This window comes from Eptesicus fuscus, chromosome 21 (genome assembly GCF_027574615.1).
Source record: "Eptesicus fuscus isolate TK198812 chromosome 21, DD_ASM_mEF_20220401, whole genome shotgun sequence".
In the NCBI taxonomy this organism is placed as follows: Eukaryota; Metazoa; Chordata; class Mammalia; order Chiroptera; family Vespertilionidae; genus Eptesicus; species Eptesicus fuscus.
Window position 1 is genome coordinate 22,114,498 of NC_072493.1, and position 17,324 is coordinate 22,131,821.

The following is a 17,324-nucleotide window of genomic DNA, read 5'->3' on the forward strand; positions in this document are numbered from 1 at the left end:
CCCAGACTCTAAACCTATGGCTCAGCGTCTGCACCGGGGACCTGCCAGACGCAGCCCAGTGCGGCGGGGTGGGGGAGTGGGGTGGTGAGCACCCCTCCCCCAGGTCTCCCACACGCGATGGTGGGTCCTCTCTGGGTAAGGGGGCTTCCCCGGGCCCTGAGTCTCCAGACTTGGGTGGTGGATGCCTAGGGTCTCCTGATCCCTCGGAGGGGTGCCTGGACCCTGCCTCCAACCCTCCTAAGGGCTGTACCTCACGCCCCGCCATCACCCACCGTCTGGAAGCCTCAGAAAGGGCTGGTTGGTGTTTCTGGCCTGACCCTTGCTCTTAGGAATCTCTGGGCCTCAGCTTCCACCCAACCTCCACCTCCTCCCCCCACCTCGCGCGCTCCGTCGTGCCAGAATTCAAGGAGCGTGGGGGCGCTGGCACCCAGTGGGTCCCCACACAAAGGCAGCGACTTCGCCAGCTTCCAAGGTCTCCGTGAGGGCAGGGGCCGTCTTGCCTTGGCGCTCTGCTGCCCCACCCCCGCCCCGGGAGTGGAGGGAGCTCAGGCAGCAGGAGGGCCCCTTCCCCTTCCCAGCTAGGAAGAAGATCTGGCTAGGTCTGCCCCCCAGTCCTCTCTTTCCCCGCGGCCCGCCCCCCACCCCACCCCCGCCAGTCCTGGGGGAGTTTCCTTTAAGGAAGGTGGGGGAAGGGGCTGCCCGCCGGCCCTCCTGCCTCGGCTCCCTGGCCCCAGCCCCGGGGCGCACAGCCCGGGCCCCGCGCCAGCGCATGCGCCCGCCGGTGAGCGCTGTCCGCTCACCGACAGTCGGACTGACCGACGGACTGGCGGCCGATCGGATAGACGGGGCAGCGCAAGGAGAGGGGACGCGGCTGGACAGCGAAATGGCCGGCCACACGCAGCAGCCCAGCGGGCGCGGGAAGCCCGGCCCTGCGCCCTCGCCTTCCCCCGGCCCAGGCCCGGGTCCCGGCGCCTCGGAGCCGGTGACGCTCAAGAAGGAGATCGGGCTGGTGAGCGCCTGCACCATCATCATCGGTGAGCGGGGCCCCTGGCGGGCGGGGGGCCTAGGATGCGGGGCTGACGGCTTGAGGCGCACCGCACCTGACGGTGGGACCATAGGTGAGAGCACCTGCAGCGTCGCCCTTCACACGGGACCTCAGCCTTCTTGTTCCCACCTCCCCAGGCGCCTTGAACTTTTGTGCGTGAGGGAGGTGCGGGTTCCTCCCGCAGCTGGGATCCTCGTCCTGCCTTTACGTGGCGGTGGGGCTCTGGCCTGGCAGTGACCCTCCGTCCTCTCATGTATGAAGTGGACAGCATTAGGGTCTTGCCTGAAGCGCAGGAGCCTTGCAAGTGTGGGGGCTGGACAGGCTGGCCCCGCGAAGGCCTCAAGTTCTGGGCTGTGGCTCAAGCGAAGTCCCTGTTGTGTGCACGGTCCCAGGGCCGAGCTGTGGGAGTGATTTGGTCTCAGAAGCAGGAGGGCCTGTGGGGAGACTTGTCAGACAGAGCCAGCCCAGTGGGCAAATAGGTTCAGGGCATCTTTCCTGCAGCTTGATGGGGAGGAGGCCAGGGCTGAGGTGGGACAGACCACGCCTACAGAAAAGCCAACTTGACCCCTGAGCTGGGATCCCAACAGGCACTGGCATCCCAGCTTCCTCGCCTGAGAATGGGTCCGTGTGTCCGCCCCCAAGTGGGGACTTCTCGGTAGACAGCGGGCTCAGGGACAGTGAGAACGGTGGGAGGATCTTCCTCTTTCGGCCCCAAGTCATGGACACTGACTTCTTGGGAACTGGCTAACCAGACCTGTGCCTGTGTCACGCCAGGTGCCTCAGAGACCTTCCTGTGTCCCAGGAGTCATGGCTGGAGGGGTGAGGGACAGGGGTCTGGACTGCTCTCAACCTACCACCTCCCCAACCAGTGGGAACTGCTGGTGCATCCACTGCCCACCCGTTACCAGACCCCTGGGGATGGAGAGAGTTAAGGGCTCAGGAGGGCAGACGGGGATCTTCCCCCGCCCCCCCTCAGCTCCACGCTGGGAGCTCCTGGACCTGGCTGGGGCTGGCTCGTGGCTGGTCCCTGTCCCCACACCAAGAGTTGCCTCAGAACACAGCCCCCGTGCAGGTAGCTCTCTGCCTCCCCATTGCTCCTAGAATGGCCTCTTCCAGGAGCGGGTCCTGACCTGGCCTTGAGACCTTCTTGGCCTAGGGTGCCCCTGCTTGCAGGACGGGCTGGTTCCAGAGATTTGGCCAGGGTACTGATTAGAGCCTTGTCCCAGTCCGCACTCTTTCCAGGAGCTGTGCCCCCAGGAAGGGGAAGCCCACACATCATGGATGGGCCCAGAGGCGGGGGGTCAAGAGGCATGTCTGGAGCCAGCTGCAGTTCCTGGGCCACCTCAGCAAGTCCAGTGTCCTTGAGCTGTATTCCTACTCTGCCTCTCCAGGGGTGACTTGCCCAAGGGTGGCAGACTCAAGAGCAGAATACAGATGACCTGACCCCAGCCTAGGACACTCCGTGATGGTCCAGTAACCCTGCTTGGGAGCTTTGAAGGGTAACAGCAGACAAGAGGCTGGAGTGGGCAGGAGACAGGCCAGGGGATCATCACCCTGAACAGAAGGTGACAGGAGAGGAGGGAGGAGGAAGGTATGGACTGAGTCAGGGTCTACTCTGCCCTTCCCACCTGATGCCCTAAAGGCCCCCACCAACTCCCATTCACTGTTCTGGGGGGCCAACGTCCCACCTTCCTGTCCTGGGGAAACTGCTCCCCCCCAAAAAAATGTCTGTAAAGTATCATAATTTAGCTTTAAAGGTCTTGAGAGCTTTTTACCTTACTCCATAATCTTTGTCACCAGCTACTGACCTTATCTCCAAAGCTTCCAGATACACTTCCCAGAAGATCCTATTCTCCCTTCCCTTGTACCCCCTGCCCCGTCCCAGGCTGAGGAGCGGGGCTTTCGGGAAGGGCTTTGGGCTGGAATATGACTCCACCTAAAAGATGTTTTGGACAGCACCTGCTGGCCTCTGTGAACACAACTGGAGGGGAACAGCCTGGACGAAAAAGAGCCAGCTGGGGTGGGGCTCTGCGAGACATTGCCTTATCCAATATCTATTCAGAAACCACCTCTTCTCGCTGTATAAAATGTGTCCTTTTATCTCGTTTGATCCTCATGCCTGCCTTACCAGATGAAAACTTGTACACCCATTTTACAAATGTAGAAACTGAGGCTGGAAGTTGCATGACACTGCTGCAGGGGGTGGGCTCGGGATTTGGAAGCAGATTTGGGTTCATTTTCCCAATCCATTGCCCGTCTACATACTGCTCTGGTGCTGGGCAAAATGGGGGCCAGATTCATGTTCCTTATGGGGAAAGGTCAAGACTGCACTGGGAGCTCATCCAACCAGGGCTTACTGTGCTCTCCACTCCACTACGGATGGGTGCACAGATGGACAGAAATCTCCCCCAACTTCCACACCCCCACCCAGGATTGCATGTACAGGGTGTCTTGTCCTGACTCGGGGACTTCAGCCAGTTCCCTCTCAATCCACACCCAAGGAAGGGATGTGCCCAGGTCCAGCAGAGTGGGAGTCACCGCTGGTCTGCTGACCAGCCTATCCTGTCCTCCACTCTCACCCTTTTGACTCAAATATCCAGCCCATGTAGGGCTTTGTAGATCAGACCTAAGTATGTTCAGGGACTCAGGGACCTGCTTCATGAATCCATCTCCTTAGGAGCTAATCCTGCCCACCCAGGCCCCTCTCTGTGGCTCTTCAGGACTGGAGGTGGTTGGGCTGCTGAGAGGATGGCCTTCTCCAGAACCCCGGCCCCCTCCTCACCAAGACCCCAGGAGGCATTAAACCACACAGGAGCTTTTCTGTGCCTCACCACAGCCCCAGTGTATAGAAGAGGAAACTGAGGGCCTGAGGCTGCAACCAGCCCAGGGTCAGACGCCCTTGTGTGCTCTGAGAAGCTGTTGGGAGCCGAGGCAGCTCTAACTACAAGGGCGGGACCTGCCAGCACAGGACACACTCACTCATCTATTTAACCATCGGGTGCTGGAGACACAACAGGGAGCAGCACAGACAGTATCCTTGTCTTGCTGGAGCTGACATGCCATCATGGAAGTCAAAGGGCAAACAAGATCAGCTGAATGCTCAGCCGGCAGAGTAATGACAGGTGTGCTAAGGTGAGAAAATTAAGGCAGGAGAGAGGATTGCAGATAGCAGAGTATAGAGTCAGGAGTGGAGTGGGACCCAAGTTTTCTTTTCTTTTTGTGATGGCTTGGAACAGAAGGGGGATGGCATGAGATGGGATGGGAGGGGCGGGGAGGGGATGCAATGCAATGGGGCTCCCCAGGGAGCAGAGGCTGTCCGCAGCAAGGACAGAAGCAGGAAGCCTGGCCAGGAGGGCACTCGAGTCACCTGGGTAAGAGATGACAGTGGCTCAGAGCAGGATGCCAGCGGGGGAGGTGCTAAGAGGAGGTTCCGTTCTGGTGTGTTTGGTAGGTAGAGCGAAGGGATTTTTGATGATGAAGGATGTGTGAGGACACGGGATGTGGGGGAAAGAGAGGAGGCAAGAGTGGCACCAAGGTTGGGTCTGAGCAGGTGGGAGCACGGTCTGCCACTTATTGGTCGGGGAAGACTGAGAGGAGCAGGTTTGGGAGAAATGGGGCTGACAGACAGGAATCCTGTTTTGAACGTGTGAGAGGAGTGGTGTCTATTTGTTGAGTAATCAATTGGTTATACTGGTTTCGTTTAGCAGGGAGGTGGTGCTAGGGATTTGGGAGTTTCCAGCAAAAACTGGGATAAGGTCTCCAAGGGAGTGAGTGTTGAAAGAAAAAGGAAGAGGCCCCAACACTAAGCCCCAGGCACTTGCTGTCTAGGATTTAGGAGAAATGAGAAGGGACCAGCAGAGGATTCGGAAAGGAGCAGTCAGCGAGGAGGGAGGAGGGCCAGGAGGCTGCCCTGTGGGTGATGATGAGGCTGATGATGAGGCAAGTTCTATGAGGCCTGGGCTTGACTGCTGGATGCAGCAGCATGGAGCTCACCCAGGCACCTGGCGAGACTCAGTCTGGAGACAGGCACGCATGAGGCCCGCTAGACGAGGCCGGGCTGGGCTGAGCGAGCCAGGCAGAGAGAGCTCCACACTTCGGCTCAGCCCTCTCTCAAAAGGAAAACGGGTTAGGCCGGACATGCATGCCGGCCAATTGGCAATTCCAGACATGTCCTGGAAATGTCCCCACTCACCTCCCTAGAGTTCTGCCAAGACCTCGGTAGGCACTTTTGTCTCCCGGGAGGGGTGCCTGACATACTCACTATAAGGACATTCATGTGCTTAAAAGCACAGGCCAACAGCAGGGACCCCAAATTAGGGCCATGACTTCTGACCCCAGGGCATTGAGGTCCCATGGGGGGTCAGGCCTCCAAAGGCCAGATAGGGTGGCCTGAGGTGTCTTGAAAGGGGATGACAAAGCTAACTAAGATCCATAGGTACTTCCTGGGGCCTCCGATGTGCCAGCCGGGGCAGGGGCAGCCCACATCACTGCCTCATCTCCCCATTTTACAGACAAGGCTGAGAGATGAAGTACCTTGTCCACAGCCCCCATCACAAGGGAACTGGGATTCGAACCCAGATCTGGGAGTCTCAACTAGTAAGTGCCATTGCCCATGGCCTAGGGACCTTGGGATCTACCAGTGGGAATCTGAAGCTCTTTGCAGCTTTTGTATCTTCCAGAGAATTTGGAAGCCAGACGCCTCATTGATCAAGCCCTAATGGGAGGTGCTGGGACTCATTGCCCAGCACAAAGGAAGAAGGCCTGGCCCAAGGCCAGCCCCTGATCAGGCCCAGCAGGGCAATGCGACCATGCTCGCTAAAAAAGTCAGGGATAGGCAAGGCAGGTATGAGGTGACCTAGCCCGGTGAGCTCCCTGTCCTTCTAGGGGGGGGAGAGGGTGCAAATAAAGGAATCACTTCCTGGCTGTCCTCCAAATACCATGGCAATGGGGCAAGGTCCAAGTTATTGGGCCAAGGTGGGCAGTCAGAAAGGGCTCCCTGGGGGTGGTGTTGCTTCTGGGAGGCCAGTGAGTTGGGGAGAGACCTTCACAGTGGGGAGCAGCGTTTCCTTGGGGACCATGCAGATGTACAAGATACACGCACCCTGCCCAGCAGTGCCCCTGCCAAAGTCAGGGTTGGACCAGCCCTCTGTTTCCCCTTAGCCCAGTGGCGCTACCTGGCAGAAGGGGAAACTGAGGCCCAGAAGGGCGGGGCCGGCCTGAGGCTACACAGCCAACTCCTGAAAGAGTTTCTAGGGCTGAAGGGTGGTGCCGGCGGCCTGACAGGACCTCCCTGCCCGCTCCCCAGTCAGACTGTGCATCCCCCACCGCCCCCCCCCCCCCAACACACACACACCAAGGGCAGCTGGCTCATTCCGCCACCACCACCTCCACAGTCCACCCCTGTGACCTTCATGGTCCTCCGTTCCCAGAAATAGGTCAGTGTGCACCGCACCAGCCAGGAGAATAATGGCCCTTTCTTCATTCCTCCCAGGACCCGGGTAAGCCCCTTCAGGCCAAACCTCTTAATGTGATAAAAACCACCGGCAGGGAAGGGAAGACAGGCGGGAGGAGAGCAGAAGGGGCCTCATCACATCCTGCCCACCAGCCCGGGAGCTCTGTGCTCCCCCCACCCCCCCGCTCCCCCCACCCCCCCACTCCCCCCACCCCTCCCCTCCCAGGACCTGCAGGGATCACCAAACAGCTGTCCCATTGGATGGATGGGAACATGGAAGCCTTGGGACCACATTTCTCTAGCCCGCCATCAGGCAGACACCTCAGCCGGCACCTGGCAGTGTGTCCCAGCCCACCCCATGTTCCTTGGTTCCTGTCCCTCCTCCGCTTCCCCCAGCGGCTGGGCTTGGCCACTGCCCTCCCTGAATCAGGCCGAGCTGATTCTGCTGGGCCTGAGCGTGAGGACCGGGAGGGAGGCCTGCGCCCACCACCACCAGAGCGCTGGGCAGGCACCCCTGCAGCACCTCCTCACAGCTCCGCGGCCCCTTCCCCACACCCCCTGTCATCGTCCAAGCACCGGAGGCCCCACCCCTGTGCCCACTCCTTGCCCTCTGCCGCTCACCCAAGCCCACAGCCCCGGGTGCTCCTTGCAGAGCCCCACCCGGCCATGGGCTGCGGTGTGGAGAGCAGCCCGTGGACCTCCGCGGGGCTTCCTGCCCCTTCCAGCTCAAACCTGCGGCTCTCCAGGCCCCAAGCACCTGAGACATTAGCTGGCACACCTGTTCCTTTGAGCCACATGGGAGTGGTCCTTCGCTGTAGCCTGAGCCGTGTGTCCCAAACAATAGTGATCCCTCCCCCGCAGCCCCTCCCCAGGCCCCATGTCCCTTCCGGACCCCAGCCTCCAGCACAAGGTGCCAGGTTGGCTTCCCTGGGTGCTGTGCCCTTGAGGCCCTGCCAAGCTGAACTGTGTCGAGTGGTGGGGTCCCCACGGGGTGCGTGGTTCGGGCTCTGGATGTCCTAGCCCCAATGCACCTAGCTCCTGACGAGGCCACCCAGCCCCCTCTGGCTTCCGACCCCACTGGCGTTGGCAACTCCCACTCCATCAGGTCCTGAGAACACTGACTCCCCTGCCAGGTACAGCGAACTCAGAGCGTTTCAGAAACCCACCCGCCCACCCAGGACCCGGGCCCCGGAGTGGGCGAGGGAGGTTGCGCCGCCCCCGCTGGAAGCAGGCTGAGCGGCTGGGGGACGGGCATTCCCTCGTCCTTATCTGGATGTATTTAGGGCTCCTGGGATGTGACCGGAAAACCAAGTGGGCCGTCGTGGCCGTCAGACTGGAAATCTGTGTCGGCTGGGGGTGGGGGTGGGGGTGGAGGGCAGCACGGTGGACAAGGGTGGACAAGGAGTGCATGCTGATGGGCGGCCACAGCGGCGTCCTCTTCCAGACCCCCTGTGGGCGTGGCAGGTGGAGCGGCAGGCTCTGGGCTGGTGGAGGTCCCCTCCACGCAGGGCCCTGGCAGAGGGGGGCGATCCTGTTGAGGGGCTGAGCCCTGCGCCCCAGTGTTGCTTTTTTATTCATGTGGCCTGTGGATTCTGGGATGATGTCCTCTGGGGCAGGCCCCAGTGCAAACCGCCAGTGACGTGGCCTGACTCGTTTGCACAGATGATGAGCCCCAAGTCACCCCGAACACTGTCTCCTCTTTGCTCTAATTGGCAGGGAGCGCAGGCCTAAGTGGGTGCTCAGAGTCTTGCTTATCCTGGGAACTGCCCTGCAGACCCTGAGTTGGCCCCTGAGTACTTCCCTCTGTTCCATCCCAGACACTGTGAGTTGAAGGAGCACTGTCCCCCTCCCCTAATGCACAGCCCCAGGGGCAGGGCAGACCTTCCATGACCCCAGCAGGTTCACGTGCACTGAACCTTGGAAGCCAGCCCCCCTCTGCTCCCCTTCACGGTGCCTCTCCGGGAAGGCTGAGCGGGGACTGCTGCCCCCACTTCAGAGATGAGGAAATCAGTCATTTGCATCAGGACATTGATGCCATTCGGGGCATTAGGTCATTTATCCTTCCATTAGTTTACTCAACAGATGTGTGTTGAGCACCTCCTATGTGCTGAGGAATGGAGGTGAGTGAAAGCAGGTGAGGGTGCAGACAGCACACAGAATCATGCACAGGAAGGTGGAAAGTACATCGGATACGGCTGAAGGCTTCCCTTAGGGTATCTCGCTGAACCCTCATAGTAGTCCCGCTGTACAGACAGACCCGAGAGGTGACCTGAGCTGGGAGAGGGCTGGTCTCCTGGGCCCCAACCAACGTTTCCCATTGGGGTCCTGGTTTTAGAGCAGTGACCTGTTTGCAGCTAGTGGGCTGGCCCAAGGAGAGAGGCAGTCCGTGTCCAGACCCCAGGCCGGGCCAAGAATCTCACTCCATTCCTTGCAGGATGGCTGTGGACCAACCCCCAGCCCTGAAAACGGACCCTACTGGCCCTTGCCCAAGCCCTGAAACATTGCCACAGTGCCAGGAAACAGGTCTCGTCAGAGTCTGTGCCTGTAGCCCGGGCCCTGGCTGGGTGCCTCCAGGAACCCGGGAAGCAAGCAGAGAAGCTCCCTGACAGGAAAAGGGGAGATGGAGGGTAAAGAAATAAAGAACAGGGCACGGTCTGGGGAACCACAGGGCTGTGAAGTGGGAAGAGGAGCCCAAACAAACCTGGTCAAGGGGGGCTTCATAGAGGAGGTGCCACTTCCTGAGTCACTCCATGAGTTGGGACTTCAGCCAATAGGAAAGTGTCATGGTCAAGGACTTGCTTTAAGAGGCCAGCTCTGGCCAGCAGATTGGAAAGAGGACAGGTGACTGGGGGCTTGAAAAAACTGGAGGCCTCAGCTGGGGGCAAAGGGCTGACCTGGGCCCTGTGGGAATGCACAGGAGTGGCCCCCACTCTGCCATCACCCAGGTGGCTGAGCCTCCTTGCTTACCCCACCTCCTGGGAGTAAGTGGGGGGCGGGGGAGGGAGGGGCAGAGAGCAGAGGAACAGGAGGCAGGGGAGCCTGGCTGAATGGACAAGGTGCCACTCCCATGCCAGGGACTAGGGAGCGGACATGATCAGCCCAGAGTGGAGTTGCAGGGTGTGAGGGGCCCAGTGACATCCATGCCTCCAGGCCCTCCTCTCTCCTCCTCCAGGGAGCAGCCTGGGTTCTCGTCCTCATGGAGCACCCAGAGCCCCACAGGGAAGGCTGACGCCTCTCCATCTCCCCCACAGGGAACATCATAGGCTCCGGCATCTTCATCTCCCCCAAGGGAGTCCTGGAGCACTCGGGCTCTGTGGGTCTGGCCCTCTTCGTCTGGGTCCTGGGCGGGGGCGTCACCGCCCTGGGCTCCCTCTGCTACGCGGAGCTGGGAGTCGCCATCCCTAAGTCTGGCGGGGACTATGCCTATGTCACGGAGATCTTCGGGGGCCTGGCTGGGTAAGTGTGGGGCACCAGCGGCTTGGTGGTGGGTGGGGAGCCTCTCCAGAATGGACAGCCAGCCGAGCCTGGACCTGGGTTTCCTCTTCTGCTTCTCACATCACAGGACGCTCTTGGGGATGGGTGGAGGGAAGGGGGTGGGGCTGTTGGGCACCTTCCAAGGCCAGGGTGGGCGAGAACAGTGCCCACCCACTCAAGCTGGACACTGCAGCTGGCCCCTTGAACTCTCTGTTTCCTTTTAAATAAAGCTGTCCCTAAGCCCCGCTCCCCACCCAGTGCTTCTGGATGGGGGGGGGGGGGGGCCTTACTCTCTGAAACCTCTAGGTAATGCTAGCATCGGGCAAAGATGGCCTTGAGCTTCGTAAGCCACATGTGTGTGGGGAGGGGCGTGATGCAAGAGCTCCCCTTTAAATGGCTCCCAATACTCCTTTGTTCCCCAGTGAGCATTCGCTGAGCACCCCCAGTGGGAATAAAAAGATGTGCCCCTGTCCTCACGGTGCAGAAGGGAAACCACCCCTCAAAAGTGCTTAAAACCGAAAGGGCCCAGCTTTGAGGGTGTGTGCGAGAGGCAGTGGCCCAGCAGCCTAGAGCATGGGGTGCCGACCACCTAGGGAAGGCTCCCAGGAAAAGCTACGTTTACCGAAGCTTGGAGGAAGAGTGGCGCTTTCTCTGGGGAGCAGCTGGAGCACGTGCAGAGGGTGGTGGCCTGGCCAGCTTGTCAGATCCCTGGTAGGCAATAGGGCTTGGAGGGGAGGAGAGGCGGGGGCAGGGGGGGGGGGCAGCCAGGGGATCAAAGCTATTGCAGTTGTCCAGCTGAGCATGCTGAGGCCTCAATAAAGGTACAAGGAGATTCCACACGCATTTAGGAGCCTGGTTCGGGAGGAAGTGGTAGCCAGCGAGGCATGAGGGAGAGGTGGCATGAGGGAGAGGTGGGTGTCATGGGAGTGATCCTTGCCTTCCCACTGGCAAACCTCCATAGATGGTGACGGGATGGGGAGGGGGAGGTTTTGGGTGGAGCTTGTTACATGGCATATCTAGGGAAATGCTCAGATATTGGTGGGGGTGGGGGGGGTTGGGTTGAGCTCAGGGAAAAAATCTGGGCTAAGTATAAAAAGTGGGGACCAGGGGATTTTAATGGGGCAGCTGTTGATGTGGCCCTGGCAGGGCATGCACACCGCTGGGTGCTCTCCTCTCGGGACAGGGTCCTCACAGGGGCCTGGGGCCTGGGAAAGCAGAACAATTGTGCTGTGCAGCTAGAAGGAATATAGGGAAGGTGGGAGGGGAAGAGGGCCCAAGACCCTACCTCCTGACTCAGCATCAAGGGTTTGCAGAGGGGAGTACCCAGCAAGGTGAGGTGGAGGGGGGGGGGGCGGGGAAGGGGCGCATGGAGTTAGGTTGCCCAGAAGCCAAGGAGTTGGGCAGGGTGCAAAGCAAGGGGTAGGAAGCAAGGCTACAGAGCAAGGGTGAGGACCAAGAGGAAGCCACCAAACTTGGTGCCTGAGAGGTCAGTGGGTCCCTGGATGAGGCAATTCCCACTCTTGAGAGCTGGACTAGAGGCTAAGACCACCCCCACTGACAGGCCCGCCCGGGGCGCAGGCAGAGTTCCCGGAACAAGTAGGGCCTCATAGCCTTGAGCAGGGCCCCCACTCCTACATGGGCACCCTACAGAGAGAAACTGGAGAAGCGGGGGCATAAATCACTCCCCACCCCCAGCCAGGGCTCTGCAAGGGCTGGTCCCTCAGGGCATCACAGCTCAGAGTCAGTCATCTGCAGCCACAGGGCTCCGCGGTGAGCTGCAGCGGAGACTGCTGATCCGCCCCAACCCCATCCTCAGAGCAGGAAGCAGCCTGTGGCCAGGGGCTGTGTGGCCATTAGAAAGATGGTTGGCCCCAGCTAGCATGGCTCAGTGGTTAAGTGTCAGGCTATGAACCGGGAGATCACAGTTCCCTTCCAAGTCAGGACACATGCCTGGGTTGCGGGCTCGATCTCCAGTGGGGGGCATGCAGAAGGCAGCCGGTCAATGGTTCTCTGTCATCATTGATGTTTCTCTCTCTCTCTCTCTCTCTCTCTCTCTCTCTCTCTCTCTCTCTCTCTTCTCTCCTCTCTCTCTCTCTCTCTTTCTCTCTCTCTCTCTCTCTCTCTTCTCTCCTCTCTCTCGCTCTTCTCTCTCCTCTCTCTCTCTCTCTCCTCTCTCTCTCTTCTCTCTCCTCTCTCTCTCTCTCTCTCTCTCTCTCTCTCTCTCTTCTCTCCTCTCTCTCTCTCTCTTCTCTCTCTCTCTCTCTCTTCTCTCCTCTCTCTCGCTCTTCTCTCTCCTCTCTCTCTCTCTCTCTCTCCTCTCTCTCTCTTCTCTCTCCTCTCTCTCTCTCTCTCTCTCTCTCTCTCTCTCTCTCTCTCTCTCTCTTCTCTCCTCTCTCTCTCTCTCTTCCTCTCTAAAATTAATGAAAACATATTAAAAATAAATAAAAGGAAAGGTGGTTGGTTCCCCAGTCGGTTCTTGACACCTGCCCAAGGGCAGCGAGTAGCTTTCTAACTGTGCTAAAGGCCATCTCTATTGCGAGCTGCCTCCTTGGACCGAAGCCAGCCGCCAGCGCTGCACCAGCCCTTGGGTTCCAGGACCCAGGGTGCAGCCCTGCTCCACACCTGGGGCTGCTCTACTGGGAAGGCGACGGGATGCCTATGCCGCGTGGGTCCTCACTCATTTCAGCTTCCTGCTGCTCTGGAGCGCAGTCCTCATCATGTACCCCACCAGCCTGGCTGTCATCTCCATGACCTTCTCCAACTACGTATTGCAGCCCGTGTTCCCCAACTGTATCCCCCCGGCCGCAGCCTCCCGTGTGCTCTCCATGGCCTGCCTGAGTGAGTGCCCACCATGGGGCAGGGTGGGGCCTCCGCTGGGGGAGGAGGGGAGGGCTCCTCCAGCTGCCAGCCCCATGGAGAGGGAGAGGCACACTGCCGGGTATGCCACCCTCCTGCAGCTCCGGCTGGACGTGGCTGTGGCCCGCAACGAGGGTCTCGGCCTCCGGCGCCCACCCGCCCCCTCGCCTTTCCTCCCCAGTGCTCCTGACATGGGTGAACAGCTCCAGCGTGCGCTGGGCCACACGCATCCAGGACATCTTCACGGGCGGGAAGCTGCTGGCCCTGTCGCTCATCATCGGCATGGGCTTTGTCCAGATCTTCCAAGGTAGGGCCAGGGTGGGCCTGTGCCAGGGCTGGAGAGAGGAAACTGACCCTTGACCTCTGGACCCCCCAGGACACTTCGAGGAGCTGAGGCCCAGCAATGCCTTCGACTTCTGGATGACACCCTCCGTGGGTCACCTGGCCCTGGCCTTCCTGCAGGGCTCCTTTGCCTTCAGCGGCTGGAACTTCCTCAACTATGTCACCGAGGAGCTGGTTGACCCTCGAAAGTGAGTGCACCCGGCTGGGCCTTGGGAAGGGGTGCAGCCCGGCGATGGGAGAGGCAACCTCCCTGACAGGCCTACTGCCACCTGTGACTTGGTCTGGTCACCTGCCTGCCCATGCCACTGCCCCCGGGAATGGCTCTAGACAGCCGGGGCGCTTGTGTGCCAGCCTGGCCCTGTGTGGCTGTGGGCAAGTCACAGCCCGTTGCTGGGCCTCAGAAACCCTGCATATCATCGTTCCGCTCTAAATGGATCCAGCTATTTGCATTTGGCCAAAAAATTGTACATGTGCACACAACATGGTCCCTGCAGATGAAGCCAGTGGCTCCATCTGATGCTCAGCCAGGGACCCCCATAGTGAGCAGTTCCGGCAGGGGCTGGGCTGATAGGGAGTCCCAGGGGCGCCCGGGGTCCGTGGACTGAGCTCTCAGGGCACTGCTGGGATTGTCAAGGCTGATGTTGACTGTATGCCGTTTTCTCTTTATGTGCAGACATTACACTCACCCCTTAGGATATGGTGTGGCCCCTCCCCCATCTGCCCTTCCTCCCACCAGCCTGTGCCCAGGCTGGGTTTAGGCAGCTGAGGGGGTGCGAGACAGATGGCCGGGCTGCCCCCTTCCCTGCCCTCAAGGCCCCCAGTAGACGCAGGAGACGGACACAAAGCTGCTCCTGCTGCTGGATCCCCTGCTCCCTCTCCTCACCCCTGGAACCCACCCCAGCCCCCAAGAGGGCAGGCACTGATGTGCCCTCACCACTGCCCCAGGAACCTACCTCGAGCCATCTTCATCTCCATCCCGCTGGTCACCTTCGTGTACACCTTCACCAACATCGCCTACTTCACCGCCATGTCCCCCCAGGAGCTGCTGGCCTCGAACGCAGTGGCCGTGGTGAGTGGGGCCCCACTCGGTCCCCAGCCCTGCCCTGCCCCCACCCAGCCTCACGCACTGCCTCTCTCCTGTGCTCACTCAGACCTTCGGGGAGAAGCTGCTGGGCTATTTTTCTTGGGTCATGCCCGTCTCCGTGGCACTTTCCACTTTCGGAGGGATCAATGGCTACCTGTTCACCTCCTCCAGGTGACTGGACTGGGGGAAGGGTGGTCCCGGTGAGGCAAGGTAGGTGCCCTGGCATGCAGGCAGTGCTGGGGGCCAAAGGACCAGAAACCCGGCCAGGGGGGGCCCTCCTGACGCTGGGACAAGGAACTCCCCACTAACAAATGTCTAATCCCAACTCAGGAACAAAGAGCAAGAGGGAGGCAGGCAAGAGGCGGGGAAGAACTGCCCAGTGGGCTGTTGGGGCCTTGAGCAAGGGGTCAGAGGTGACAACAAGAGGGAAATCAGGTCTAGAGCGGAGATCCAGGATCTGGCCAGTGGGGAGGCCCACGGCTGGGCTCACAGCCCCCCCCCCCCCCATCTCTATCCCCCAGGCTGTGCTTCTCTGGAGCCCGAGAAGGGCACCTGCCCAGCCTACTGGCCATGATCCACGTCAGACGCTGCACCCCTATCCCTGCCCTCCTCGTCTGCGTAAGTTGGGTGAGCCAGGCTGGTAGGGCAGGAAGCCCAAGCCACCAGCAATGTGGGTAGTAGCAGGGATGAGCTCTGGCCCTGGTGGGCAGCCCACGGAGGGAGTGGGGAGGGCCAGGGCTCACCGACCTCCTGACCTGAGCCCGCAGGCCCAGGACAGCCTGCAGGGCTGACAGGAGGCAGGTGGGAGGCCAGCCCTCAGCTCGGTCCTCTCCCAGTACGGGGCCACGGCGGTTATCTTGCTTGTGGGAGACACGTACACGCTCATCAACTACGTGTCCTTCATCAACTACCTCTGCTATGGCGTCACCATCCTGGGCCTGCTCGTGCTGCGCTGGAAGCGGCCGGCGCTCCACAGGCCCATCAAGGTGAGAGCTCCACCCATGTGGGCGTCAGTGGCAGGTGATGACGGCAGTGGGGATCCCAGCTTCTGCCACGTGCTAGGGCCTGCTCGGGATTTTGTGTGTACTGGCCTATTTAGTCCTCATGACAGCCCCATGAGGTGGGCGATTTGAATACTCCCAGTCTGTGGATGGAAAAATGAGGCTAAGACACTCGCTCATGGTTGCACAAGAGTCCATGAGCTCACACCAAAACAAAAGACCCTAAACTGAGCTAAAAGAAAAGCCCTCCTCTTTGCAAATCAGTCCTTGAGCTGGAGAAGTGTTCAGTGCCTGAAATGTGACAGGCCACAAAAGATTTGACCTACAACCAAGTGCAAGCCGCAAGTCCACATACAGTCACTGTAGAGCTTGGACCTGCTGACGCTGACAAGTCCTTAATAATTTGGCCAGCTGGCCATCCGTGAATGGGCTTCCAGCATGTTGGGCTGCAGCCAGAAAGGGACCAGCCCCTCAGGGGTCCACTCTCAGGAAAGGGTGGAAAGCACCAGGGCCCCCAGGGTGGTGGGGCAGGAGGGGGGTGCCCTGCACCACTGGTGCTCCGCTCACTCACCACAGGTGAACCTCCTTGTCCCCGCTGCGTACTTGGTCTTCTGGGCATTCCTGCTGGTCTTCAGCTTCATCTCGGAGCCCATGGTGTGTGGGGTTGGCGTCATCATCATCCTCACCGGGGTGCCCATCTTCTTCCTGGGAGTGTTCTGGAGAAGCAAACCAAAGTGTGTGCACAGACTCACGGGTGAGCTGGGCAGCCTCCCCCACATGCCGGGGCTAGAGGTGGGACTCTTTAGGGGGTTCGCCCTTGAGCAGGGTCTACCAGCAGCTGTGCTGGCAACACAGGGCCTAACCGCCACCAACTGTCTCCCCACGAGGTGGCCCCAGTGTCCAGGACCCACCACAAATGGAGCAGCTCCCTGAGAACCCCCGTCCCACGGGGTCAGATCCCAAGGTCCATCTGTCTGTCTGTCTGTCCTCAGAGTCAATGACACGCTTGGGGCAGGAGCTGTGTTTCGTGGTCTACCCCCAGGGCGCTCCCGAGGAGGAGGAGAACGGCCCCTGCCAGCCCTCCCCACTGCTCTCCGCCGCGGACAAGCCCTTGAAGACACAGTGAGACACTTAAGGAGCCTGAAGCAGCTATTTCTGTTTACATGTTGTTTATTGAGGAGGTGTTTTGCAAAAAAAAAAAAAAGTTGTTTTTCCTGGAAAAAAAGAGTTCCCATTCTTAGAGGCCTATAATAAGCCTTATGTGGACTGGGTCCCCTGCCAGCACGGCCCCGCAGGCTTTTCCTGAAAAGATCTGTGAATAAAACAGGGCTGGTGCACTTGTCTCAGGTGAGTCCCAAGTGGGCATAACTCTGAGGGCACCTGTGGAGCAGGTGGGAAGGTGCCGGCAGGCTCCGGAGGAGGGCCCCTGCATTGGGGGCTCTGCCACTGGAGCGGGGCACTTCCTCTCTGGGACTGGCAGTTGGGTCCGGCGCCACCTCTGCCCCAAAGGGACATCGAGGATTGGGCAGCAGCTGGTGTGCCCTCTCCAGGCCCAGCAAGACCAGGCTGAGGCTCAGCCTCTCCCACCCCCTGGGAGAGTCCACGGATTCCCTCCAGAGCGGCCTTGGTTCCCATAAATCCCCACGGAGTGAGTGTCAGGACTTGGGAGCTCATGCCTCACCCTAGTTTACAGGTAAGGAAACGGAGGCCCTGAGACAGGAGGGGATGGAGTTGGCCACTGTCGGCCTGTGCCCCAGCCTCTGTCCCCTGAGAAAGCATCGAGCAGCACCTCCCAGGGCCTCGGGGCCTGCGAAAGACCCACAGCCTTCCTCTAACCCCACCCACATTTTCAGTGCCCCAGTGCCCAGGAGATTGACCCTTCCAGCTAGAGGGCAAGGGTCATCAGCCTGGCCAGGCCCGGGCTTATACCACAGGCATGAGTTTGGGGGCAGAAGCCTCCTAGCCCAGCTCCTCCGGGGCCTGCTGGGAGGATGGAGAGCTCAGTGCCAACTGAGCTCGACCAACCTACGGTGGACGGGTTCCATGTGCCCACAGCTATGTTCAGTTCAG

At 60.2% G+C, this 17,324-nt stretch overlaps 1 protein-coding gene across 1 annotated transcript; it reads left to right on the forward strand.

The window, feature by feature from the left end:
• The first annotated feature begins 868 nt into the window (after nucleotides 1-868).
• SLC7A10 (solute carrier family 7 member 10) lies at nucleotides 869-16,380 on the forward strand. The gene is made up of 11 exons (XM_008139781.3): nucleotides 869-1,034; nucleotides 9,749-9,953; nucleotides 12,658-12,809; nucleotides 13,009-13,134; nucleotides 13,204-13,357; nucleotides 14,115-14,238; nucleotides 14,321-14,424; nucleotides 14,775-14,871; nucleotides 15,090-15,239; nucleotides 15,831-16,008; nucleotides 16,247-16,380. Exons 1-11 carry the CDS (start codon nucleotides 884-886, stop codon nucleotides 16,378-16,380), a joined length of 1,575 nt encoding a protein of 524 aa, XP_008138003.2. The 5' UTR covers nucleotides 869-883.
• The last annotated feature ends 944 nt before the right edge of the window (nucleotides 16,381-17,324 follow it).

Bases quoted from the DNA above. Each gene is read 5' to 3' on its own strand.
- SLC7A10 (XM_008139781.3), top strand. From the start codon at position 884: ATGGCCGGCCACACGCAGCAGCCCAGCGGGCGCGGGAAGCCCGGCCCT. The intron at 1,035-9,748 runs GTGAGCGGGGCC...TCTCCCCCACAG, and splicing joins CGCCTGCACCATCATCATCG to GGAACATCATAGGCTCCGGC. The intron at 9,954-12,657 runs GTAAGTGTGGGG...CACTCATTTCAG, and splicing joins ATCTTCGGGGGCCTGGCTGG to CTTCCTGCTGCTCTGGAGCG.